Source organism: Symphalangus syndactylus, chromosome 11, assembly GCF_028878055.3.
Source record: "Symphalangus syndactylus isolate Jambi chromosome 11, NHGRI_mSymSyn1-v2.1_pri, whole genome shotgun sequence".
Taxonomy (NCBI): Eukaryota; Metazoa; Chordata; class Mammalia; order Primates; family Hylobatidae; genus Symphalangus; species Symphalangus syndactylus.
In genome coordinates this window covers 41,347,317-41,374,972 of record NC_072433.2, presented here as the reverse complement: position 1 = coordinate 41,374,972, position 27,656 = coordinate 41,347,317, and the positions used below count along the sequence as shown (strand labels likewise).

Here is a 27,656-nt window from a genome sequence, read left to right as displayed (position 1 = left end):
GATCTCTACTGTAGCAGGTTCCCTGGCAGCTGGGTGTGGTCATGTGATAAAGATCTGATATGAGAGAAAATTAATTTTTCCCTTCTTCCTTCAGATATTCTCATGTGAGAACTTGACACTTAGAGTACATACTCCATCTTGCAAATCTGAAGTGACAACTTTGAGTATGCAAAACCAAGAAACTGTAGATAGCACGATGGATGAACAGAAAGAGCTAGAGGTCTATGTATACCATTAAACAACCAAGCCATCCGTGAATCACTGACCTCCAGAACTCTTGTTATGTGAGAAAAGTAAATGTCTTCAGCTTTTAATCCAGTGTTAACTAGGATTTTCTTTCATTTCAGCTAAAATCATCCACATACCATCGAGACTACCAAGATGTCAAGTCAGTCAGATACTTTCATGGGGACCTTGAAACAGGAAGCTAAGGAATGCAGGCAAATAGCAATAAAGTTTAAATACAGGTTTGAGTAAAATACAGGTTTTTAGGTAAAAAACAAAATACCCTTCTGGGTCAGTCTTGGAAATCTTAGTGGAAGACATAGGGTTTAAACTAGAATTCTTGTTGAACCTCTAATATAATTCATGCAACATAAAAATAAGAAGTGCGGCACTATTCATAATAGCAAAGACTTGGAACCAACCCAAATGTCCAACAATGATAGACTGGATTAAGAAAATGTGGCACATATACACCATGGAATACTATGCAGCCATAGAAAGTGATGTGTTCATGTCCTTTGTAGGGACATGGATGAAGCTGGAAACCATCATTCTCAGCAAACTATCGCAAGGACAAAAAACCAAACACGGCATGTTCTTACTCATAGGTGGGAATTGAACAATGAGAACACATGGACACAGGAAGGGGAACATCACACACCAGGGCCTGTTGTGTGGTGGGGAGAGGGGGGAGGGATAGCATTAGGAGATATACCTTATGTTAAATGACGAGTTAATGGGTACAGCACACCAACATGGCACATGTATACATATGTAACAAACCTGCACATTGTGCACATGTACCCTAAAACTTAAAGTATAATAACAATTAAAAAAGAAGTGCCACAAAGAAGTACAAATAATTATGTGTAAAGTTGGAAAAGGGAAAACTGTATACTTGGCACTTTTCAAGGCACTATGGAGCACAGAAAAAGAAAAATGTTTGCTAACCTCAGGCAACTTTAAGTCCATACTGGCAGTTTATCAATGCCAGTACATTTGAAGAAAGAAAGATTAAAACATGTCAATTTTCAGAGTAAGACTATAAAGGGTTTATTCCCTTGAAGGTGAGATCTGAGAAGTCAGTTCAACAGTTCAAACTGGGCAGTTTCTGGGAAAGTTTTATTGAGCTCTCAGCCAGTGGTCTCCTGCTTGCAGCCTTGGTCTATGGCACCTCAGTGAACTTCTCTACCATCCAGTGGGGGTAGAACCACCTGCTCTGCATCAGGTGTGAATCTCATCGTATATTCTTTCTAGTTCTCTTTATTCCTCATTAACCAGTCCCCTGACACTCGTTAATAACAATTTTGTATTAAACCTTTCCAGTTCAAATGACGTTGCAGCTTCTGTCTCTTCACTGGACCCTGACTGATACCCATGCCATTTTATGTCCACATCTCCCCACATCTTGTCCACTCTGTTACGTTGTTTCTTAGTTTAATAAATGCTCTAAGAGGCACTAGGTTAATTTGTTTAACTAGGAGTTTCCTAGGTTTGCTGGACCACAAGACATTTTTATAGCTAAGCACCTGTTATTTGAGTACCTTAAAGTACACTGATATTTAATGGATCAGTTTGGGAAATGTTGCTTAGGGGACTCATGGCTAATCTAATTGTTTCCTAAGAAGGTGAAAAGTGCTTGCAGCCTCCAAAGACACTAATTTTGATTCACTACATTATTGAATATCTACAGTGTTCAGGACACAGCATCACCAGAAAGCTTATAATAAATGGAAATGTGAATGTCAAAAAATGTCATGGGGAATTTTAGGATGCTGTGGAAAAATAAAGGAGTGAGAAATTCAATTTATTAGGGGAAGTACTAGGGAAAACTTTCTGGAAGCAAGGACATGGAATTCAATCTTTGAGAATAAGCAGATTTTGATGGAGATGCATATAATGGAGTGGGCCAGGGTAAGAAAAATAGGCAGGTGGGGTAGGAGGCAAAGACCTGTGGTTATTAGGACTCCCATGCTACCACTGACAAAAATCCAACTCAATGACTTAAGCAGAAAAATGAATTTATTGGCATGAATAATTAAGAAGTCCAACTCATGCTGCAGGCACAGCTGGATCCAGAGACTTAAATCATGTCACGAGACTCAGGTTTACTCTTTGATTTCCTGGTTTCACTTTTCTCAATTGGACACCATTTCCACTCATGGAATGTCTCTCCTAGAGTTAGTTGTTATGTTCGATTCTGAGCAACCTTAGAAAAACTAAGGATTATCTTTTTCCTAAGAGATCTAGAAATAAAAAGCCTCACAGAATTCAGTTCCATAAACTGTGACTGAGTCACATGTCCATCTGTAAGCCTATTCTTGTGAGCAATAAGACATGATGCTCTCAGTGGCCAGGCCTGGTTCACACATCTATCCTTGTGCCAAAAACGGAGTCGGCAACATCCATGACACGTAAATGAAGGAACACCAGGAGGCAGTTACCAAAAAAGAAGAATAGCTAACAGACAAGCAAAAAGGAAAAGAAAAAGGAGAGCTTATACTTCCATAGGGAAAGAGTAGAAGATGGAATTTCATGATGCTGAAAAAAACTTGATGCTGAAACCAATGACCCAAAAAATTCAGATTGATCAGGTTTGTAAGTGAAATCATTTGATACTTGAAAAATAGAAAAGTCTTGCCTAACTCTAAGGCACACACATTAACCTTCTCAGATTAGCAAAACTAAGTAAAGATCTAAAGTCATTTTCCCTACATCAGAGGAGACATCAGGAAGGTTTGGATTTTCCAGAATGCCTGGAGAGAACATCACTCTGGTATTTTGTGAGCAACTTTAATGTTCACAACGAGAGAAGGCACTAAAAATAGAACAAGAGATGGCATTGCTTCCTGACAGTGGGTTCGTACAGTTGATATTAGATACCAATGTACAATGCAAAAATAAGGACACCAAACATTACCCAATTTGAATGAGGTTTTTTCTCAATTTCTCATTACCTAGGAGGCTTAATATCACATTAACCAACTAAAGCTGCCACAATGCTGATGGGCCCTGGTGAGGAGCTGCTAACAAGATCTGAACATGCTTAATAAAATGACCAAATCTCACTGATTTATAGCCAACTAATTACCTGGCAAATATCCAGGCTGTGTTCTCCCTGCTGGAATTGATAGCAGGCTGTCAATGTGAGAAGGGACAAAAAGGCAGTTCACAGTTGAAAAATAAGAAGAAATGTTTGATATATTAGAGTGGACACTGTTACTCTCTATCAACTTATCTTGGGGTGTCTAGAGTCATACTGTCAGCCAAGTGCAAACTGGTATTTTTAGGGAAATCTAGAGTTACCCGGAATCCCATCCACATACAAAATATTGGAAAGGGGTGGTAAAGGCTATTTGTAAAGTTTGGCTCTCAGGAAAAAAGAAAACAGAAAGCATACTAGGGCTGTAGAAGTCAGTTGCCTTACTACAGAGATCCCTTATTTCTTACAAAGAATGTGCATTTGGGAAACCTCTGTCTGTGGCATTATTATTCATTTGGGGAACACTGTGTCACAAATTTTCTAATGCTCAAGACTGAAGTTTAAATGAAAGATTTCTGGTTAAATAAAAGACTACCCAAGCAACTGACCACTAAAGTTTGGTGCTTTTGCAAGAACATCTATGTATGTTAGTAGACACATCTGACTTAAGCAGGCAGAAGCTAGCTACCAGTGGCTTGGAATTAAGAGACTGAACAAAAACAGAACATCTCACTGACTGTGTGCTCAAAAGCAAAACAAAACAAAACCAAAAAAACATTTGACCTGGCCTTTCTTGACCCAGCTGTCAAAGGGATCATGACAGGGGATCATGGTGCTTTTCCAATTTAGCCTCATTTATCTCATATATCAATGTTACATCTAAAGATGAACACAGGGCATCCTTGTACAAAGGGGATATTGACCAAGAAGGCTTGGGGCATTGGCAAGTTTCTGAAAATGAAATGATAGGAAAAAAATAAGGCGTCAGGCATATAATAGGTCACATAGATCTGCAAAAACAATAGCTACAGCTTGTTAATTTTCTTAAAAGGCCAGAGTCCCTCATTTATTATGTTTTTCTCCTTTCCAGGGAAAATGAATGTAGAGCATATTCTAGCATGAAGTCTTCCCCCACTCAGCTATGAGCTTTGTTCAATTAGCTCATCTACTTCTGGCGTACGCATCTACGGTTTCTTTCCTCTTCTGATATCAACATGTAATACCCTTTGTCTGGTCCCTCAAGAAATGATATATTTTCAAATTCATAGTCTTTTATTGTAAGCAATAGAAATGAACACTAGTAAAGTAAATAAATAAAGACAAAAGAGGAGGTACTAGGCTTATTTATGAAATGAAGAGTGGAAAAATTGCCCGGACTTGGGAAGGAAGGACCAAGCCTGCTAAGGAAATCCCACAGTGAAGATTCCTAAACCTTCTCTAACAAGTGTTTTCCAAGTCAATTGATGATAGGACTCACTTAAAGTGTTTTGTTAAAACACTGATTGCTGGGTCTAACCCACACCTGCTGAATCAGAACTTTGGGCGGGGAGGGTATGCTGGAATCTGTACATTTTATAGAAAAGACCAAGAAACACTGAAGAAAGTGCTAATATTAACTCCACTCCATTGAACCTCAGGCTCTGCTCCAACTGGCAAATTCCAGGAAGGGATAAGCTGATTGGCTCACCCAGGGACAGGTGTCTGCCCCTGAGTCCATCAGCTACGGCCAGAAAGACTGTGTATTGAAAAACACTGTCCAGTGTATCGGGGGCCAGTGCCAGAGAAGGAGAAATCACCAAGAGCAGAGAATCACTGCTAAGTAGTGTCTATTACCAACAAAATAATCCAAAGCTACGTACATTTCACTATCCAGTCTTTAAATCTCATTTAGGGTTCTGAAATATTATATCAACTATTTTTTGAAATTATAAGATGATGCTGTGCTGGAAAATTGGAGGAAGTATCCTGGTGGCAAATCCAACCTTGACCAAGAGTTTGCATGGAGCAAGAGGAAAACAGCCAAGACACGGAGGCTTACAGTGACGAATGCTACATCTAAAGCATCTAGGACACCACTTATACTATGGAGGGCTACCCCTCTTCCCAACTTCCAAGCCCACACCCTGAAATATCCCCAAATTGGAGTGCAATCAAGTCATTAAGTCAGTGTACAAGCTTGGGAAAGCCCCAGCACCCCGTTCCTGGCTGGCTTTTGGGGGTTACCATCCATGTCTTCTGCTTTTCCCCCAGAGGCCCCATGGCCACTGATTTTGCCAAATGATGGCAGCTTAACAGACAGTCTTCTTTGTCCACAAGGTCTTAGTCACTGTGAAAATTCAATAGATTGTTTTGCTGCAGGCGTATTTTCAAATGCCAGGAAAGCATCTGACAGTGTTGGATGTTTGGAGGGCTATTGTTAGGAAGATTAAGTGCTGCCCTATGTTCAATCATTTATTCAACAGCCACACGGGGAAGTTAACAAGAGGAGGCAAGTGTGATATGGATGTTTGGTGGGTTTCTCCTTATTTTATGCATAAAGCCAAGGACAGGGAATCTGAACAAGAAGCAGGTCATATGGCCTTACTTTGAAGAATAGACTGTTGGAGTTGACTCTAGGCAATGTCCTCACATAAAAGGCAGGCTGAGAGTACGAGAACACCTTCCAAAAGCCATAAAACTAATTATTTTGGAATAAGCCAAAAGTGAGTTTTTCCTTTTCCCAGACTCCTGAGAAATGCTTTCTTATCAGCCAACTCTCTGAAAAGAATTTTCTTTGCAAAAAGTGTGTCACATGCACTGTTAATGTCACCCAGCATCCACTCACTTTTCTTCTGACAACAGGGGTCTCGTTTTTCACAGGAGAAGCACTTCTCTCTGTTCTTACCCCATGTACTTCTCGTGGAGTTGAACCCATCCTCAGTTCTGGGGATGAGCATGTGACTTGAACCTAACCAATTAGATCAGTACCCTACACTAGCTCATCGTCATTGCTTTATACTTGAGCACAAGACCCAATTTGACCCAGCTAAACACAGAGATTTTATTGAGATGGTGAGAGAAGAGACCATTCTCTTTTCTGCTGGAAATGCTAGCAGTACGGATATTTGAGCTGGGCTTCCAGAAGTCATTGAGTGAAAACAGAGAATGGAAACACCCCAGTAGAAGTCAGAACAAAGATATAGAGAGAAAATTAGTGCTGATGACATGTTTGCACTCTTGGCACCAGTTGTGTCTGAAGCTACTTATGTCCCTGGACTTCACAGTTATACAAGCAAATAAATGCGCTTACTTTCCCTCATCCAATTTGATTTGGGTTTTTATCTCTTGTAATTGAGAGTACTAATTAAAACAGGAATAAACAGAATAATGCATTGTCTTAATTCTGTTTCTTTTAAAACTATTGAGCATGTGCTTTGGGCTTCTGAAGAAGTAGAAGGCATTGTCCTTCTGAGGTGCTAAAGGAAAAGACAGTGTTTATACATGCACAAAGTATAGCATAACATCAACTTATAGCAATAAAAAGGTGTTTATGTAGCAAATGAAATACAGAAGGGCTGAGGTGGTCCAAAGAGAAAAGTCAACATGGAAGGCAGAGGTATAGTTTTCTTGGAGGAGAGATAAGCTGGGTCAATGTCAAATTTGGTTATTTCTTCCCCCCTTAGCCAGATGGGCTTGGGCCAGACGGTTTATGCTTGAGAAAGCAGTAAGAGTCTTGGCCAACACCACAATCCTCTTAGATGCCACTGGGAAATCTAACAATTCAGCTTCCCCTCCCACGTGCTTTTTGGTGTGTTGGATATGGAGAGCTCTCCGGATGCTCCAGGGTTAAGTCAGATCAGCTATAGTCATCTGAATATCCCCCTACAATAACTTTGAAGATGCACTATTCTTGAACTCTGCATCCTATTATTGACTTCACATAAAAATTATCTAGAAATCAGTCAATCAACATCTGTAAGCATCTATTGTGGGCCCACCTTGTGATGAGGGGAATGTAAACATTCTTGTGTAAGACACGGACCCTGTATTCCATGAGCTTTACAATCAGTAGTGACCTACATAACAAATTAGATTATCAGCAAATGCTTGTATGTGTACCCAATAAAGTGCAATGGTTAGTATGAAAAGAGGGAGGACCAGAATGTAAGCTCTCTACATGATTCAGCCATAAAAAAGAATGAAATCACATCTTTTGCAGCAACATGGATGGAACTGGACGTCATTACCTTCAGTTAAATAAACCAAGCACAGGAAGTCAACCATCATATGTTCTCACTCATAAGTGGGTGCTAAAAAATGTGTGCACATGTGCATAGAGAGTGGAGTGATAGATAGTGGAGACTGGGATGGATGAGGGGATGGGAGAGAGGCACATGATGAGAAGTTGTTAATGGGTACGACGTATGTTAATCGGGTGATGAATACCCTAAAAGCCTTGACTTGACTGCTATGCAAACCATGCATTTAATAAAATTGTACATATACCCCATCAACTTGTACAAATAAAATAATAATAATAGCAATGATCATACATGTTAAAAAGCTACCTGAAAGCAAAACTTGCATTTCAGGCAATTTGTTCCCTGCTAGATCCAATACAGAACCTTACAAAGGCTCACTCCATATATTGCTGGGGATTATAGAAGATTTACTGAAGAAGGTGTCTGAAAGTAATATTTGGAATATACAGCCCAGAGTGATGGGCAATGCTCTGCTTCTAAATGTGGAAGATTTCATCGTGTGGGGAAAATGCCATAACTGTCATTGAAGACTGTGGTTTGAATGGTTTGGCTGGATTTCCAAAGCCTTCTGTACATTCACAAGTGAGTGAAAGATGACAGGCTAAGTTTCTGTATATTGGACTCTGAAAACATTTCTTCTTTCTGCCCCTCCTAGTCTTGTCCTATTCATTAAAAATCAGAAATAAGAGTGAAGATTGGACAAAAAACTGCAATGCAGTAATTACTTTGGGTAAAGGAAATCAAAGGTCTTTAAGAACAAGTGACTTTCCCCTGCAATGGGAGGTTTCCTAGGTCATCTCACTCTCTCGCATACTATATTCTATCCAAGGCCAGAAATATCATTACTCCTTCACAGTACAGCATCCCAGCATATTTTGGAATGTCCCTCTTTGCTGAGCAGTGGCTGGGTGGATTGACAATATGTGTGTTCAGCCTACCTTTCTATGTGCCCTATGTTCTCTCCTATCGCAGCCCTCACCAAACTGTTTTGTAATTACTTTTGTCTATAATTTGCTGGATCTGCCGGCCTCTGCACTTGTTCCTCTATGGTTTATCCTCAACCCAGCAGCCAGAATGATCTGTCTCAAACAAAAGGCAGATTGTGTCAGTCGACTGTTCAGAATTCTCCATTGACTTCATTTCTCACTCATAGTAAAATCCCAAGTCCTAAGAATGACCTAGAAGACCCTATACCTGTGGTTCTCCTACTAATAGGAAATTAACAAAACCTAGAGAGGCTTATGAAAAACAAACAAGCAAGCAATGTCAATGCTGCACCCAAAACTAATTACATCAATTCCTGGAGCTGTTATTTTTCTAAAAGTCCCCCAGGTAATTCTTTTTAATGTTATTATTATGGAGAATTTTGAACATACACTAAAGTAGACAAGCTAGCACTTTGACCTCTGTGTATCCATCATCCAGCCATCTCTCAACCCATGGCCAATCCTGCCCCCTCCACATCCCCATCCAGTTCCCCTGTCTTGTATTACTATGGAGCAAATTCAGACATCATCGCATTATCCAGATAGTCATTATCTAGATTATCGATATCTATAAATATTTCAGAATGCAACTCAATAAATTAAGAATTCATTTTTCTTCCAACGTAACCACAATGTCATTAACACATCTAAGGAAGAATGTACAGCTATTGCGATCCACTGCAAGGATGGAGAACCACTGCCCTACGCAGCCTGCCTTGGGGCTTCCCATTTAGACCTCATCCACTGCTTTTTCTCTTTCATTCCTCTCAAATCACAGGCGCTGCCTTGCAGCATCTCAAACACTGCATACCTGGGAGCCTTTAGTCACCTTTTCTCTGTCTAGGATGATCTTCTCCCAGATAAACACACAGAATCATCCTTCATCCATTGTCACTTTTTCAATAAGCCCCTCCTTGCCTACCCTATTTAAACTTGTAGCTCATCCCCTATCCACCCCATACCCTCTTTCTCTCCCTTCCATGCTTATTTTTATTTATGGCATTTATTGGGTGCCCCAATACTTACTGAATAAAACTGCATTCCCCCATCAGAATATAACTCCATGAGAGAAGGCTCCATGTAAATATTTGCTAAATGAATGCGTAAGTGAATGACTCAATTGGATAATATTATTTTGGCATGTAAGCCAATGAGATGATGGGATAAAGGGTAAAAAGTCAAATAAATAGATACTCTATATTATAAAGCTTAGAGAAAAACAGCAACGTTTGTAAACATGACAAGGTGAGAATAATTAATAGGTAATGCATTCACAGCAAGCTATTAATGGAAGCTAGAATGTTTGAAATAAAATCCTAAGCACTGAGGGTGACATCAGAAAGCACAATGGTTCTCTTTTATTAACAGTCCCTTGGGCTGCTTGCACCATAGAATTAAGCCAGGTTGGTAAAAAGTGGTACTATACAATCATAAAGAAACAGTTGTAAAGTGTAGGTCAAACTTAGCAGTACATAAATATGTATGCATGTGTGCTACCTGCAAAAAAATATTAGAGTGAGCGAGTCCAGACTCAGGTAGGTGAAACTCCAAGCATCCTTGCTCACTAAGCATTCACATTCTCTTTCTCAGGAACTCTGATCCTGGAGTTCACTGTATGTGTTGTTGCTCTCATTGAGTCAGTAGCCTTCTTGGCCATCTTCCAGGTATAGGAAACAGCAAGATAGCTGAGAATCTCTGAAAGGCTGAAGCTACACACTCAGGTGTAAAGGTACTAAAGCCATACTTCACTGCCTCCCTCCTCCAGGGCCAAGGAGGACATTTGGAAGCATTCTCTTTGGAAACCATACCTAAGACAGGTTGCTTCAGTTCAGGCTTGGAACATTAAGTCTTGGCTTCCAATGTAACGAGAGCTTACTCTCACTCTCCCAGGCTGCTAAGGCACAAGATGTCCTGTTTGTCATCTGGCAGATAAATATTCAAGGGCACCGTCATTATGACAACAGAAGATGGGCTTGCACGAGTAATGGTCTCCAGCCTGGCATGTGCTCCTCTGCATTAGGAATCATGGAAATTGGAGAGGGGTCCAGACAGTAAAGATGCTTCTCACTCTCAATGCTAACATAGCACATATTGGACATCTCTTGAAACTACTTTGTCATCAAAGCTTAGCAATTAGCCTCCAGAGTAACAGGCAAAAGTTTAGCAAAGGATGCCACCCATGAGTAGGAGCAAAGGACTGCATGATTTCCATTCCCATTACAGGTGTGTTAGAAAACAAAACTATCACAAAGTCATTTGTTCTAATGTTCGCTTCCTGTGCTCTACTGTTCCCTGCATGAAGAGTTGCCATGCTTATGAACACAGACCTGTTTTGTATATGCAATTAAAAAGAAATGAAGTTTCACTTAAAACTGTAATGAATTTTATTTTTGGTTGTTTTGTAGCTTAGGGGTGATAGGGACATAGGCTTATCTTTCTATTAGAAAACATAGGAGATTATGCATATAACAATTAGACACTATAGATTCACCAATTTCATCCAGAAATATTAAAATAAGCATTATGCTCATGTGCCAATTGCCACAATTTGGCCCAACAGAACTCTCCTTTGCTGACTTGGAGAAAGCTAGAGAATTGTGTATTTTCCACAGAACATGCCCGTTCTTCTCTTCTCTTTTGTATCTGCCAAAATATTGTTATCCACATTCATTCATTCATTTGGGTGGTCCAATGCAGTTGACTTCTCAAGTCCACAGGTGACTAGAAGGAGAGCTTGCTACTAAGGGTGAGTAAGGGCAGCTGATTCCCCTAAGGATGCAAGAAAGAGAACCCAGCCTTTTATATTTGCAACTTCGCCAAATCTTGTGTAAGTTTGTAAACACCATAAAATATGTTACGATGTTTACAGCATATGTCTCTTATTGTTAAGAACTATTGTGGAAGTATGAGTGAGTCTACTTCTTAAAATATTTTTTATATAATAGTTATGGCATTCAATTATACAATAGTAATTGTGAATAATTATACCAAACCCCAGTCTGTTTTATGACTACTTCTCACGCTGAGCTCACATACTCTATATAAACACCATCTGTATCAAACATAAAACTCTTAGTTGTTGTAAGAATACGGGCTTACAAAATGTAGCTTATTAGTTCTGGGGCCAAGCAGTTTCATGGCTATTGCCTAGGCTTCCACAATCCACATGAATCCAATGATCTTCTCCAGCTGTGTTCCGTTCCTTTGACTTGAAGCCTGATAACCTTGATAGCTTAGGATCACGGCAGAAATCATGGCCCACGTGCCTGGAATGTTGACACACCTCTGCAGTTCTGTTCAGCATTAAGTGCACTTACTTTGTGCTACAGATTTCTGCTCATTTCCTATATGTGTGGTACAGATTTAGGTCCTTAAATTTGGCCAACAGGAATGCTTCCTAAATTTCCCTTCATGAAGTGCTATCAGGGTCTTTCGGTGCCCCTTCCAAGCTGTTCCTCCAGAATTCTCCAAATGAAGTTTTCCCCCTGAAGAGGCCCCCTCACTATGTAAAAAGTTTTAACAATTAAAGAGAACAGCAACTTTTAAAATATGACTGATCTCTGAACAATCTTTGGTCTAAGAATTTAAACCTCTATTGACAGCTATTTAACCTACTCAAGACAGCCTGACTTTGAGAGGACTGAACAAAGTAAACATTTTGTCTCCAATAGATAAGTGGTTCTTCAGCAGGAAACAAACTTCAGATACAACCTACAAATAAACAAAAATATCTTTGCAGAAATTTAACCCAATCTAAGAAAGATAAGTTGTGCCCATTCTCAAAAGTCATTCTGCTCAGATTTGTTGCTTGTCTTTAGCCATCGACTGAGCCCAATGAGCACATTTCTGGGTGTTTGATGATCTAGAAGTCAATATCATTGTCACCTTTATAGCATTTTTTTTTTTTTAGATGTTTTCTCTCTCTGTCACCCAGGCTGGAGTGCAGTGGCACGATCTCAGCTCACTGCAAGCTCCACCTCCCGGGTTCACACCATTCTCCTGCCTCAGCCTCCCTAGTAGCTGGGACTACAGGTGCCCACCACCATGCCCGGCTAATTTTTTGTATTTTTAGTAGAGACGGGGTTTCACTGTATTCACCAAGATGGTCTTGATCTCCTGACCTCGTGATCTGCCCGCCTCGGCCTCTCAAAGTGTTGGGATTACAGGAGTGAGCCACCGCGCCTGGCCTTTAGCATATTTTAGTCTTGAAAATTTTCCTTATTAGAAGGCCTGATCTCCTTGCCAACTAAGACTTTAGGATTTAAGCTATGAAAAAACATACTGTTTCTTCTCTCTTTTTTTTGTTACAAAATTTCTACCTCCAAGCAGCATAAACAATGGTTTTGTTGCATGCAAAAGGATATTGCAGTTCCCCCATGGAATTAATTTCTGATTTGGAAAGAACTATAGCTATATTCACATTCTTTGGCCAAAATATTCTAAGCATCATTTAAAAGTTACAAGCTAGGTATGCCAGCATTTGGACACAATTTATAAAAGTGTTATTATGAACAAAATGGTGCCATTCCTTCCAGGTAACAGTCCAAATATCGAAAAATGGATGTCTTAATTTGGCATCCAAAATACACACACGGAGTCAGACTGTATGTAGGTAATTTCCTCAGATGCTATTATTTGTCCCCTGGGATCCCACATACGCAATATCAATTATAGAGGAGAGGATTAAGAATAGGCAAAAAGGGTGAGGGCTGCAACAGCAGGCCTGAATGATTTGGACTAAGATCTTATATCAAATTTGCAAATTACCAATTAAGGCAGGTTTAGAACATGGCATCATTTTCGCTCACTGTGACAAACTGGAAATTAAGGCTCTCTCTGCATGTCAGAAGAATGACAGTAATGACACAACAAGAAATGCTATCAGAAGCATCTTTCCTGGTAACAATATATCCTTAGACACAAGGCAAACTGCCTGGTAAGAAAAAATAGGCCAAAAATCTGAAAATAAACGTAAGACCTGAATCTCAAAAAAACCACTACTCAATTGCCTCTGGATAAGTCACTCAAATACCTTGCAAATGAAAGCCTCAAATACCAGAATGCTCATACCTGGTGTCTGGATGAATATGTTCAAAACTGTCATTCACTTCTACTCAATTTTAGCAAGTGACCATTTGCAAGGTAGCTTTAGTGCACTGTTCATTTAAAACTAAGACAATAATAAAATCTTGTGGACTTGGGACATATCTCCTTTGACAAATGAGTGGTAGCATGCACCGCACTTAGTAAGGGGCATGTGGTCTCAGAAATTGAATGGTAACTCATGAAGCAGTATACAGTGTTGTTACTGCATAATTCCTGGGAAGATACATCCCCTATATTGTCTTAGATTTTTCATGCTCGACATTGGAGCGGTTCATTGGATTCCTTAAATAATGTTTAACAATGAACACCTACCCGATGCTCACCCATCTCAAGCTTCCTTAAATCTTGTTTTTCTTTTTAAATGTATAGAAGGATACTATGCCTTGGCACTTTTGTAGTACCTCCAGCCATAACACTTGAATACCACAAGGCAAAGGTGTTTGCTTGAATATAAAAGAATGACAGAGAGGTAGGGAAAATAGACTGGAAAGCATTCACACCAAAAAAAGTCCCATGTGGCATTAAGCCCCATTGAGAACGTTGGCTACTACTTGTGGCACTCACTCTGCCTTACTGCCTGCCTCGCCATGAGGAAAGCACGGAGTAATGTTTCTGTTCAGTGTTGTGATGGATGTGTCATCTAGCTAGCTACACACACAAACATATATTTACACATCTTATATACAAATATACGATAGGCATAAATCTATATCAAATATATATGTCATACATATACGAATATTTGACCTAGAGCAAGGACATATCCATTCCATTTCGGGCTGTCCCTCTTAAAAAAAAGAGATATTGAAACAAGCCGCCACCACCCCTCTGTGCCTCAGTTTCCTAATTTGTTACATGAGGTTAACTCTACCCTATCTAGAAAGGGAACCAAATGAAGTAATACACAGAAAACTGCTTTGAAAAGTCCAGAGTGCTATACAAATGCCAGGGATAATGATATGTTTCACAAAAGAGCATTATTCCTTTGCTAAGAAGGGTACATCCACATTCACATTTTCTGTGAAGGTTCTTCTTTGAAATTAAATTGAGACCGTAACCAACATCTCTCCCAGTGCTGCCTGAGGTTTTACTCAGCAACAAAGCAAGGGCTTCTTTCATCCTTCATCACATTTGAGTTCAAGCACCAAGAGGTACTTTTTACCAGTGGTGAAAATAGCTTTCTTTTCACAGCAGAAACACAGAAAATGATCTCTCTCTTGATGCTAATGGAAGGATAAGGCTTATTCTACAGTTGCCACCACACACACACACACACGCACACACACACATACAAAAAACACCTTGATTGATTTGATTTGGCTTTGTTGATGGTGTGTTCTTGCACCAGGAAGATGGGAGTGGCATGAGAAAGAGGAGAAAGCACATGAAGCGATGGCTTCATTTATCCATATGAATAATTAAATATTGAGATACATTTTCAAGTGGTCATCTTGTTCCATTTTTCTTTCAGCTTTCAGTGTCCCCTGGACACTCCCTTCGAAAAAAAATAGATTAAACACTTCAGCCTTCATACATTCAATTAATTCTCATCATACCTGCCTTACTTGGATGCCTTCAGTGCTTTTTGAGTTCATCATAATTCCCCAGCAGATCTTCTACAAATCTGACCCCACACTTCCTCTCCAGTGCTTTTCCTACTCACCTCCACAAAAGCTGTTTGTCCAGTTTTGTTTGATTCTCTTCGGCAGTTTTGAGGTGCCTGTGCTTTCAACCTGAACGGATTTTCTCTGCTCTCCCTTTGGCTGCAGATGTCATCTACTTCTACCAGGATGACTTTTATCTTGGCCTGTTCAGATCCTACACAATCTCCAAGGCACGTCTTAAATGTCCATAATTTCATGTAGCTTTCCTTAATACCCCTAACCAATGGCAATCTCTCCCCTTTCTAAATACATTTTAATTTTCTCAGATTAAAAAACACACTTTAAAAATGGCTCTTATGGGCACACAAATCATTGTGTCTGGTGGGTATCTTTTCCACCTCAATAAAAAATGAAAGCTCCTGAAGTTCAGAATGGCTTTGTTTTATTTTAAACATTTATTATGAAAAATTTCAAACATATACAAAATAAACAGAAGGCACTTTTGTTTTTGCATCTCTTTGGGACCTATCGCAGTGTTTTGCATGTAGCAGAGGTAAATTTAAGTAATTAGGGCCTTAGGCAAATGGAGCTCTCTGTCTGCATATCTGATGCCGTCGTCTTCTGGATGGTTAAGCTTTTCCTCAGTCACACACACACACAACCCACACACCTGTAGGATCACAACCTACAAGGATTAAACATGCTCACTGGCTTTAAAATTCAGGGAAAGTCTTTATTCTGAGGTCAGTTCAGATCATCAGTAAAGCTAACTGCATTCAAGGGGATGGGGAGAAAACATTTATTTATTTAAGAATATTTTTTAAGAGAATTCAAGTTGGGTTGTATATCTGTTTGATTTTCTTAGTAAGGCACATTTTTTTATAAATGTGTAATACCTGAAGAATAATGTACAAATATGGAGGGCTTTCTATTAATACCAGGTTTTCTTCACTTTGCATTCACATTTTTCAATGTCTTCCCTTCCCAAAACCTCAGACTCCTAAAAGTCTATTTTATGTATTTTTTTAACTTGCGCCTACTTAGCCCATTATTTGCTACTGAGTGTGTGTGTGTGTATGTGTGTGTGTGTGTGTGTATTTGGGAGAGAAGTCAGATCCTTAAAGTGAACCAGAATTCAGGAGTGATAGATTACATGTCCATGCTGTGTCATATCCAATTATCTCAAATTGACTGTACACTGCATTATTCTGTTAGTGCATGGAAGATCAATAAATATGGGGAAAAGCCACCCCAGCTCTCCACTTTCCCATCCGATTCTAGTAGGTCTGAGACGGATCATGCTACTGTGATGTGTACGCCACAGCTAAGGCAGGCAGGTGGTGCATAGACACCATTCAAACTTGGCCTATTCAATCCCAACTCCTCTAACTCTCCATTCATGCATAGCAAAACACCATCTGGTCCTATTTTGCCTCCAGCAATCACAGCTGACCAAAAACGATAATAACAGCTGTTGCAAAACAAAAGCCAAACAAAGGGGGGTGGGGGGGCAGGGAGGAAAGGTTATATTGAAGTCCAGTGCTGAAAAATGCTCCATGAAGTGAGAAATGGGAAAGAAACCATTCAGATGTCTAAAGCTTACTGAATGGACACAGTGGAGGACTTCTACTTAAACTTGAGATATTAATCCATCTGTCTAGAAAGCCTTCAAACCTCCGTCAGGTGGTAATATATTGCAGAAATTATGCTGCACAAAGGCATTTAAGCTTTTGTTCTTTGACTCGGGAACTAATGACCCCATGTCAGCTAAAAATGAAAATGCCTTATGTTCTCTCATCATACAGCAGTATGGGTTAATGCAAAGAGAGCACATGTTTAGCCAGAGTAATAAAATAATGTCTACATGGCATTGGGAGAGACAAGGGGTGTGTGTGTGTGTGTGTGTGTGTGAAATGGAGGTGGTGGGGGTGGGGGGGGTGTCTGTAGACCACTTAAAAGGGAAGGCATTTAGGCCATTTAGGTATGACACTAATCAGATACCACATTTCTCATGTCTATTTTTCATTATCCTGATTTATTTCTGACCTGTAACAAAAGAAAAAGTGCACCAAGTACTTACTTAAGTCTCAGGAATAGAAACCAGTCATATGTATAAACTGAAATATAAATGGATATATAACATGCTTTGTGAATCCTGAAAACAATAATTTGGCAACAAGGTTGAGGAATTCTTTTCATGGTTGAAGCCTTTTGACATTTTAAATGTATAATTTTGCCTGGTGATTAATTTTATAAACTGTAGTCATTAAACTTTTTTTTTCCTCTGGAATTGACCGTCAGTGGCTTAGCAGCATTTAATCAAATGTGATAAAACCTAAGATTTATAAAATCATTTAATAGATGTTACAACACCTGCTTCTAACTGCAAACAGTTGAAAACAGACTTCACTTGCAATTAAGTCTTATCACTAGTGACATTTTTTTCCAAGCAATACTTCATGGGTTTTCAAAATGACAATTACAGAACTAATACACAATTACTGTCACATGTAGTTTAGCAATTAATTTTGAAGACATTTGTCTAAAGGTTTCACAACAGAATATAAAATGGTTATTGTTATGTAATGTTAGTTTCAATTCACAGAAAATCTTTTACCATTCGAGCTCTACTTCTGATGGGTCTGATGCTAGCACATCATTTCTTTGTGGAATACAATCACTCCCTTGTAGATGTAATTAGGCATCATTCTAAGGCTGTTTGAACACTGATACCTGTCAACTAATACATCTTATGAAAAGCTTCAATTTAGACATAAATTTTTCTACAGCAAGAAATCCATAAATTTATAATTAGAATCTCTTGCTGTTCAATATTTGTACATAATACAGAGTAGGAGAGGATTATGAAATATTGAAAGCTGAATTCATTATTCATAACCCACAACATACAGTAAATATTCTCTGAAATACAACAACTTTGAGGGATCCGTATTCCATTATTTTTGAATGTCTTGCACAAAGTAGCTGTGGAGCGCACCACGCACACCCTCATTCTTTCCAGATTAGGATTCTGGTCAGGGTTGACACTTGCTGTTTTTAATTTTCATTTTATCATAAGCAGTTTAAGACTGTTGCCAGTGGTAATTTGCAATTTTTATCAAGACCTCTTCATTATAGCTTCTGACAGGACAGATGCTGTAATTAATCATGCAAGACAACTGGGGATAGTGGTCACACTGCTCTCAAAGAGGAACCGCTACAGAGCAAGAAAAGGGGGGAATAAATGGGCACCAAAATAATTATTTTGGCTTAAGAATTAGCATTCACCATCCATTTTAATAGCAATAACATCACAATACCCAGCTAGCTCTAGCCCCCTCAAAAAAGCTATTACTTTTTTCTCTATACTTACCTTGTACTTGCATCTTAAAAAAAAAAAAAAAAAGACAATTACACAAATACTGCCAATACGTTGTTTTGGTTTTTTCAAGGATCTTCATTTCAGGCTATGCAATGCATATTCTTGGCCATAAATATCATATTTCCAATAGAAAAATGGAAGATGATGCTTGGACTCAAATGAAACTTGGTATGTGGCGTATTTCCCCATCTTACATGTATTCAAGGAACCAAAAATGAAATCTGACATATCATTTTATTCGAAAAGTGAACAGTTTCCTTGTTGTTGCATCAAAATACAGTTCACAGTTTTTACTGAAATGTGTTTATTCTATAGCAAGATAAAAGCATTTTTGTTTTAGTTAAGCAAAATACAAACAACTTAATTGCTGCTATCATAACTCATAAAAAAGTATAAAACAGCATAAAAACACAATAAGCAACGTAGCAATGAATGGTTTATGTCACCAGTGTTTACGTTAAAGCCTCATTTAGGAAAACTTTACAGCACATAATATGAAAACTTACAACTTTGAAAGAAAATATTTACATTGATTATTCAGATGTGGTGTGCCTTTTAAATATTCTACTGGTATTACATCATAATAAAAACTCTTGCTTTTTCTTTTTAAATCTTAACTTTTGTAATAACTGTTTTCATTTAAGTGCATTTCCCTTTTAAAAATACAGTGTTTTTATTTTTCGAAACTTGTCACTCAAAACACGGAATATAATATTCACATTTCTTTTCTTCTAATTGGAATGAATATAATGGGCTAACAGTGGTCATAGATATTGTTACAACATATACTGTGGTTTGATTTGGAGAAGTCATGGATAAAAAGTGGAAATTAGTCAATAATTGAATTTAATCACTTGCATTTTTTTTCTGGAGAGATTTAGGAAAAAAATAAGAGCTTTGGCAAAAGTCTGTGATTTACATTATTTTTTTTCATGACAAAAAAATGCCATCAACTATTCACATCATACAAATGTTTGTATGAAACTGGATCTTCATATTTCAGGTAGTTACAACTGTGCTTTTTATTTTTAGGGCTTCAGAAGTTCAGATAGCCTGGAAGTGTGGTTTACTCACTTCTGGAAAAATAAGGCCATTTTCTATGACTCAGAGAGGCCAGTTTATAGTCATCAATATGTCCCAGGATTCATTAAACAGTTTGATTCACATATTGTAGGTATAGCCTGAATAAATAAAAAAGGCATCACATAAAAGAGCACAGCTTTTCTTGTTTAAAAACAAAGTGATTTATAGTCAGCTAAAAGATGTTACTCAGCTACACTGTAGTTCTTATTGCCTATCTAATAGACACTTGAGAGGACCGTTTGATCTGTTACACATTTCTGCATAACCAACACCAACTTACAGGTTTCAGCCACATATGCTTTTCCCTCCTATGCCACTCTCCTCGGTATATGCAAATCCATCTGCCAAATGCGTCTTCAGAAAATACTGACCTGCGATAATACTTGAGTCTGTGTCTGAGACTGTATTTGCGACTGGTGCTGCTGAGAGGCTGGCTGGGGGCTCCCGATGGCAGGGATGGGGGATGTTATCTGAGAGGCGACAGGGGAGTGCTGCCGAGGAGAAGGCTGGGACTGGTGCTGCATGTGTTGCAGCTGCTGCAGCTGGAGGCGCTGCTGCAGCTGCTGCTGCAGCTGCTGTTGATTAATTTGCTGCTGGAGATGCTGCTGCTGCTGCTGCAGGTGCTGCTGCATGTGGTGCTGGAAATGCTGCTGCTGCATCTGCTGCTGGATTTGCTGATGCATTTGGTGCTGCTGGAGTTGTTGCTGCTGCATCTGTTGCATCTGTTGTTGTTGCTGCTGCTGCTGCTGCTGCAATTGCATCTGATGCTGCTGGGTTTGCACCGAAGGACTCACTTGGGTGGAGGGTGCTGAGCCAACCATGGTCGTTCCCATGGAGCTTATCAGTGGAGCCCCAATGTTCGAGGGCATGTTGGCTGCAATGGTGACTGATGTGACAATCTGGTTCATGGGGAGTCTCATGGTTAAGGGTTTGGGAGCGATTGACCTAGGGAGGGATTGCTGGAGAGTCTGAGGTGATGCTGACACTGTTCCATGTTGAGACAGTGGAGTGTTGAGAAGGAGAGAGGATGTTAGATTGGTCGACGCCAGGGTCTGCTGAACAGAACGGATGGTCTGGGCTTCTGCTGACTCAGCAGCAGCCTGCATTTTGGGGGAGAAAATTCCAGACTGTTACAACACATAAGTATTTAAAATATTTAAGCATTTTTAGATATTATACATTGATTTTTTTTAATGGCCACCATTATTCATGCCCTCCTGTATCTGTACTCTTTGTCTTGTGACTCTTTCACTCTTCCCAGAAGTGGAGTCAAATCCCCTACCTCCTTGAGTCTGGGCGGTTCTTGTGCCTTTGCTTTAGCTAACAACGTGATGACAGTGATACTGCTCCAGTTCCAAGATGAGGCTTCAAGCCTGCCCCTGCCATGTGCGTGATGACAGACATGTGGCCCAATTACCCCCCTCAAGAGTCAGTTCACTGCCAGCCAGCCAACTGTGATCAATGTGAATGAGTCCAGCCTCCTCCAACATGCAAGCTGACCCCAGACAGAAAAGCAAGACCAGCTGGTTCTACCAAGCCTGGCCTAGATCTGAAGAACCAGCCAACCAATTGGCACTCTCTGAGGATAAATGCTTGTCTTGTATCACATCACTGAGCTTTGGGGATGGTTGTTACACAGCACTATTGTGGCAAAAGATAACTGATACACATATTTAAGAGCAACAATTCTTCTGCATTTAAGTCTGTACTAACGACTTTACCATTGAGTACCATATGTTTAAAGACAACAGAGTACAGGCTGCCTGAGTTCAATTGCAGTTCTCTGACTTAACAACTTTGTGACACTGGGCAAGTTAATTTACTCATCTGTTCCTGTTTCCTTATCTGTAACATTGGGTTATATGGTATTTTTCTTTCTTTCTTTTTTTTTTTTTTTTTTTTTTTGAGGTGGAGTCTCGCTGTGTCACCCAGGCTGGAGTGCAGTGTCGCGATCTCAGCTCACTGCAACCTCTGCCTCCCAGGTTTGTGCCATTCTCCTGCCTCAGCCTCCTGAGGAGCTGGCACTACAGGTGCCCACCACCACACCCGGCTAATTTTTTGTATTTTTTAGTAGAGACAGGGTTTTACCATGTTAGCCAGGATGGTCTCGATCTCCTGACCTCGTGATCCACCCACCTCAGCCTCCTGAAGTGCTGAGATTACAGGTGTGAGCCACCACCCCTGGCCAGGTTATATGGTATTTTTCTTGTGCAGAGGTCGTGAGAATTAAATGAACTGACATGTTAAGCATTTAGGAAAGTGCCTGGTCCATAGGAAGCAATAAATATTAGCTATTTTTATTAGTTAACAGTTACTATTACCAGAAAATGGCCACTGGAATACTTGAAAGCCCTGTGTTGTGTGATTATTTATAACAAGGTTCACTCAAGTATAAGAAAACCATTATTGGTTTCCTCAGAGATACCAAATTGAAGTTTTCACAATTTTAGAAATGTTTTAGTTAATCAACTATTTTTGAAGATTTCTAGAATTTATCAAAGGAGTCATAGATAAGGGGAAAATGTTCCACTTCATGGGACCAAATTGCCTGTTAAAAGATAAGCAGCAGCAGATATAGGGCTGAACATAGGGAGAAACTATCTATTACATTTTGTACTAAAAACACTTCACTGCCTCCACAAAAAGAAATTCTTCCAGTAATGCAACAGTGATTGGAATGATTCATTCCAGAGACAATTTTTTCCTTGTATTTTTCATTTGATTAGGATGTTTTGGGGGGGAGTGTTGTAGGGGCATCTAGGAGACATCAAGCAGCCATCCATTATCTTTAATAATTTTATATTTCTAAATTTTTATGACTCTGATTTATAAAATCCTGCTGTTGGAAAGAAACTGAGATGTAACCTCATACAGAGAGTCATCCAGTGTAGGAAAAGCCATCTCTGATGTTTTCTATTTGAACACATGTCATCATTGTAAGGCACTCCCCTTCAGTGGACAGCTCTCCACATTACACAACTCAGTGGGGCTGCATGTTCCTGAACCGTCATGTTCTAAGGTCTTAGGGTAAGAAGCAGCCTGTAAATATTCAAATTTGTCTTCAAAAAACCATTAAATCACCCATAAAGTAGAATACACACAATAAACATGTACATAATTCTTATATACTCTAGTAGTTAAAAATTAACAAGCTGTCTTTTTTTTTTTTTTTTACCAGAATCTTTTTTTTTTTTTTTTTATTACATTAATACATACTGGTTTATTATACTTTAGGGTTTTAGGGTACATGTGCACAATGTGCAAGTTTGTTACATATGTATCCATGTGCCATGTTGATTTCCTGCACCCATTAACTCGTCATTTAGCATTAGGTGTATCTCCTAATGCTGTCCCTCCCCCCTCCCCCCACCCCACAACAGTCCCCGGAGCGTGATGTTCCCCTTCCTATGTCCATGAGTTCTCATTGTTCAATTCCCACCTATGAGTGAGAACATGCGGTATTTGGTTTTTTGTCCTTGCGATAGTTTACTGAGAATGATGTTTTCCAGTTTCATCCATGTCCCTACAAAGGACACGAACTCATCATTTTTTATGGCTGCATAGTATTCCATGGTGTATATGTGCCACATTTTCTTAATCCAGTCTATCGTTGTTGGACATTTGGGTTGGTTCCAACTCTTTGCTATTGTGAATAGTGCCGCAATAAACATACGTGTGCATGTGTCTTTATAGCAGCATGATTTATAGTCCTTTGGGTATATACCCAGTAATGGGATGGCTGGGTCAAATGGTATTTCTAGTTCTAGATCCCTGAGGAATCGCCACACTGACTTCCACAATGGTTGAACTAGTTTACAGTCCCACCAACAGTGTAAAAGTGTTCCTATTTCTCCACATCCTCTCCAGCACCTGTTGTTTCCTGATTTTTTAATGATGGCCATTCTAACTGGTGTGAGATGGTATCTCACTGTGGTTTTGATTTGCATTTCTCTGATGGCCAGTGATGAGGAGCATTTCTTCATGTGTTTTTTGGCTGCATAAATGTCTTCTTTTGAGAAGTGTCTGTTCATGTCCTCTGCCCACTTTTTGATGGGGTTGTTTGTTTTTTGCTAAAGAGCTTCTGCACAACAATGGGAGAAAATTTTTGCAACCTACTCATCTGACAAAGGGCTAATATCCAGAATCTACAATGAACTCAAACAAATTTACAAGAAAAATTAACAAGCTGTCTTAAAGAAAAAAAAAACACAAAGAAAGTCTGTCTGTATTTCAACACCTGGGCAGCTCAGTTGCACAATTGTGCCTTTACGATGCTGCCTTAATGGTAAATGGAGATGGGTGGATGATTGCACAGAGTTCTTCCTTGCCTGCCTTCTTGCTCCTTTATGGTTTAATAGTAAGCGTCCATGAATTTCTTTGGTTGTTGTAAAGATTAAAAGTGATAGCAGAGTTGTATCTTAAGGGGGGAGGTCTGAGGCTCTGCGTGCAGAGGCATAAGTTAAATGTGCATATGATGCAACCCTATTGATATTTCTGATGCTGGGGCTGAACTCTCCCTCCCTGTAAGCTCACCCCTTGGATGAGTTCTCCTCTCTTGGGCACAAAGATCGACTTCATTTCCCTTATATAACGGCCCTTATATTTGAGGACTAAGATCATATGCCTCCAAGTCCTTGCCTCCCTGATTCTTTCAGTTATTCTAACATGATGTGATTTTCGGTCCTCGCCATCGTGGAGGCAACGCTCTAGAGAGACATCAGTTGATTGTCATCTCTCTTTAAATTGTGGGATCCAAAACAGAACCAATTCTTCAGAAGTGGTCTAATAATCACTGTACAATCTGATGTTGCTTCCTGTGCGATCACTATATTAGCAGCTACTTCACGCTTTGGGTTCAGGTTAAAATTATTCTAAGCTTATACCTAAAGGACTATATTAGTTGCCTCACAGTTCTTTGAATAGAGATTTAGGATCCTCTCAAAGTGCTTTACTGAATTACAAAACAAACAAGCCAAACCCTAGTATTTTAAATTTATTCCTTCTAAATTCTATCCTATTGTTTTTTTTTTTTTTTTTTCTCCTTTTTGGTGTCATTGAATTCCGCCTGGAAGTATTTCTGAATCCTGATTCTAGTATGCAATGTATAAGTTTTAAGTTATCCCCTCTACGTCAGTCACAGGCTTCATGAGCCCGATCATGGTTAATATTCCCTGAATGCCTTTTGAGATACCGGATCTTGGTTTAAATCCATATACGGTCAATTATTCATGCTTTAATGCACGAAATCACCTATACCTGCTCTGGATAAATGAATGAATAAATGATCCACTTAAGAAGTACATGCACACTGTTACTCTATTCACTTCACTCCATCTAATTAACCACCAACTATACTTTAGTTCTTAACATCTGCAGCCCACACAGTCAGCTGTTTTCTACCAACGTGCAAGTCTGAGTACAACATCGGTAGATCTTCCAGTATGTGTCTTCCAGAGTCTGAGAAAGAGGTTTTGCTATTGACCTGATAAATGTTTTCTCTAACTAATGAAGTGGGAAGTATCCTAATAGCTGTCAACAAAGAGAGGAGGACCTCTGTTGATCTGGTTCTGAGCAGCTGCAAATGGTAGATCTTGATACAAATACTTAATACATATAATATAAAGAAGAAACAACTCAGGTGAAAAGAGAAAAAAGGGAATGAACCCTTTTAAAATGGCTTTGAGACCCTAGGTTGTACTTGAGACAGCAACAGTGACAATGAAATTGTATCTCTACTTGTCAGAAAAAAGTTATCTAGAGCAAAAATATATTAGATCAAATTATCCTTTCCAAAACCTCTAAAATCTAGAAAGGCAACAGACAAAGCTAATTAAATGTTGATATAATGTAACAGCTCATATTCCTTTGGATTAAGGTAATTATAATCTAGAGGGACATTTGCTTGGGATATTGGTGCATTTTATAACACACCGGGGTCCACTGTATACCCTCTATATAATACATATAGGTTTTGTTTAGTACTTGGAGTATAATTTCATTTTCAATGATCATGAGGTTTATTTATTTATATGATATGGAACAGTTTGGTCAAAAATGCAACGCCCCCCTATTATAGTAACGTGACTACAGGAGAATTTATAATATGACGTCCAAAAATGCCTCACAAACATACCTCCCAGTTTAAACAGAGGACATTAGCACAGGTCTCAATCCCTGACCAGAAGAAGGCATAAGAGCCTATTTAAAAATTATGTATATAGCTGCATACACATATATAAAGATCAGGGAAATCTTTCAGAAACAACTTAGACTCGGCTACTTAAATTAACTCATATTTTCAGATCATCATTTGGGTAATCTCTAATGGAAACACCTAAGTTTACAAGTTGTTCAAGATGCCTTTCCATCAACTTTTAGGGGAGCTGCAATTATGTTTTCAATGCTTGAGGGCTGTTTTCCATGCTGTAACTATTTCGGAGCCTGGCCGCCCCTGCCCAGGCTTACCTTAGAAACGAGGCTGGCCCTGTATGCTGCCAGGGCCTTCAGGTATTCCTTTTTGGCAGCTTCTGTTTTCCTTTTATATACCTATTAAAAGACCACAGTTAGCACCACCTTTAGCGTATAAATTCTCAGCTATAAAATAACTGCTGCACAAATTAGGTCACATAAACACAACTCACATAAAAAGGTTGGTCTCCTTGGCTTTGATTTTTAAATGTTAGCGCGTGCACACACACACACACACACACACACACACACACAGAGAGAGAGATATGAAAACAAAACAGAACTCTGCCACCCTCACTGGAGCACAATTTTTATATTTACTATCACAAATAAGAAAAAGATTTCGGGTTGCAATACAGATTACTTGAGAATCACTTTTTCTTGAGAACAGCTGAAAACCTCATGCTAAGGCAATAAATAAGGTAGCAAGAAGAATAAGCTTTGCTGCAAATGGCTTACTTTAGAGAAAGTAATGAGTTTCTCCATCAATGTCTTCTTTCCCTCAGATACCTTTCTAAACTATACCAAACCAGAGGATAAAAACAACAGGTAGAATGATGAAGACAGAAGAGAAAAGAGCAAAGCATTTCAACCTTGGTTTTCTTTTGGAGCAAAATTAAAAGTCAGAAATCATCCAAGCTAGGAGATTTCCATAAGTGACCCCACTGAGTTACATAAATAAAATTCCAGCATATTAAACATGATTTGGGCTTCTGCTTTTCTTAAGTGGTCTGATGGCTGGGTGTTCGATCAACATGCATCTTTCTCTCCAGAGTTTAAAAGTTAGGTGCTGCACTTCTCCAGTCCCTCAGAATTATATTTCTGGGACAGAAAATCAGTCTGCTATCTACAGTAATAAACTCAGTGCAAACTAACAAGAAATTTCTAATGTTGCACCATCCCAACAAAACAAGCTTCTAGGAATGAATTCCTGAAAAAAGTTCATGATTTGTAAATAAAAATCAAGGACTTTCCACTCTTCATTCTTGAAAACAATTATTCTATTTTATCACTCATAGGGGTTGATCTATTCTTCTGTGGATATGTAAAAGTTAACTTCTATTAATGGTAATTGGAGTTTCATGCAAGGAGCAAGTGGGGGGACTGACCCCCAAGGAACCCATTCTTCTCTTCGTTTGTGTGGAGGAGTTGCAAGGGGAAGGAGAGGAGACGAAGCCCCTGAGGAAGTATCTCCCACCAGCATGGCTAATTTCTGAATACCTCTCATACCGCCTTGCTTTAAAATGAACTTGGAATAAAATTTCAAATGCCCGGTGACAATAATGAGACACGCAGAGGCAGCTTCAAAGTTTGGAAACCCACCAGGACAGCAAAAGGGTTCAGAAAGATGATCAATGGAAAGGCAAGCGGGATGGACCTAATCCCTTTGTAGTGCCCTTTTTGAACAAAGGGGAAAAAATTCCACATTATTTAAAATGAAAAGATTATCATCAAAAGTTTATGCTTGCAGGATACTGCCTGGATTTCTTCCAACCTTCCTCTGAATGGGTTCTGAACGTGCACCCATAAGCTGACAGAGAAATCAATAAAACTGGAGAGTTGTTTACATTTATATGT

At 39.2% G+C, this 27,656-nt stretch overlaps 1 protein-coding gene and 1 long non-coding RNA gene across 2 annotated transcripts in view; one reads left to right on the top strand and one right to left on the bottom strand.

The window, feature by feature from the left end:
- The first annotated feature begins 343 nt into the window (after nucleotides 1–343).
- Nucleotides 344–26,777, top strand: LOC129493460 (uncharacterized). Its single transcript, XR_008661137.1, has 2 exons — nucleotides 344–388; nucleotides 26,585–26,777. It is a non-coding gene; the product is annotated as an uncharacterized lncRNA (long non-coding RNA).
- Nucleotides 17,162–27,656, bottom strand: part of TOX3 (TOX high mobility group box family member 3) — a 111,773-nt gene continuing 101,278 nt past the window's right edge. Inside the window, exons 6-7 of the mRNA XM_055299677.1 lie at nucleotides 26,076–26,156; nucleotides 17,162–20,710 (exon numbers count right to left, since the gene is read on the bottom strand). Of these exons, the coding sequence (XP_055155652.1) occupies nucleotides 19,967–20,710; nucleotides 26,076–26,156 (825 nt within the window). The 3' untranslated portion in view covers nucleotides 17,162–19,966. The remainder of the gene's footprint in view (nucleotides 20,711–26,075; nucleotides 26,157–27,656) is intronic.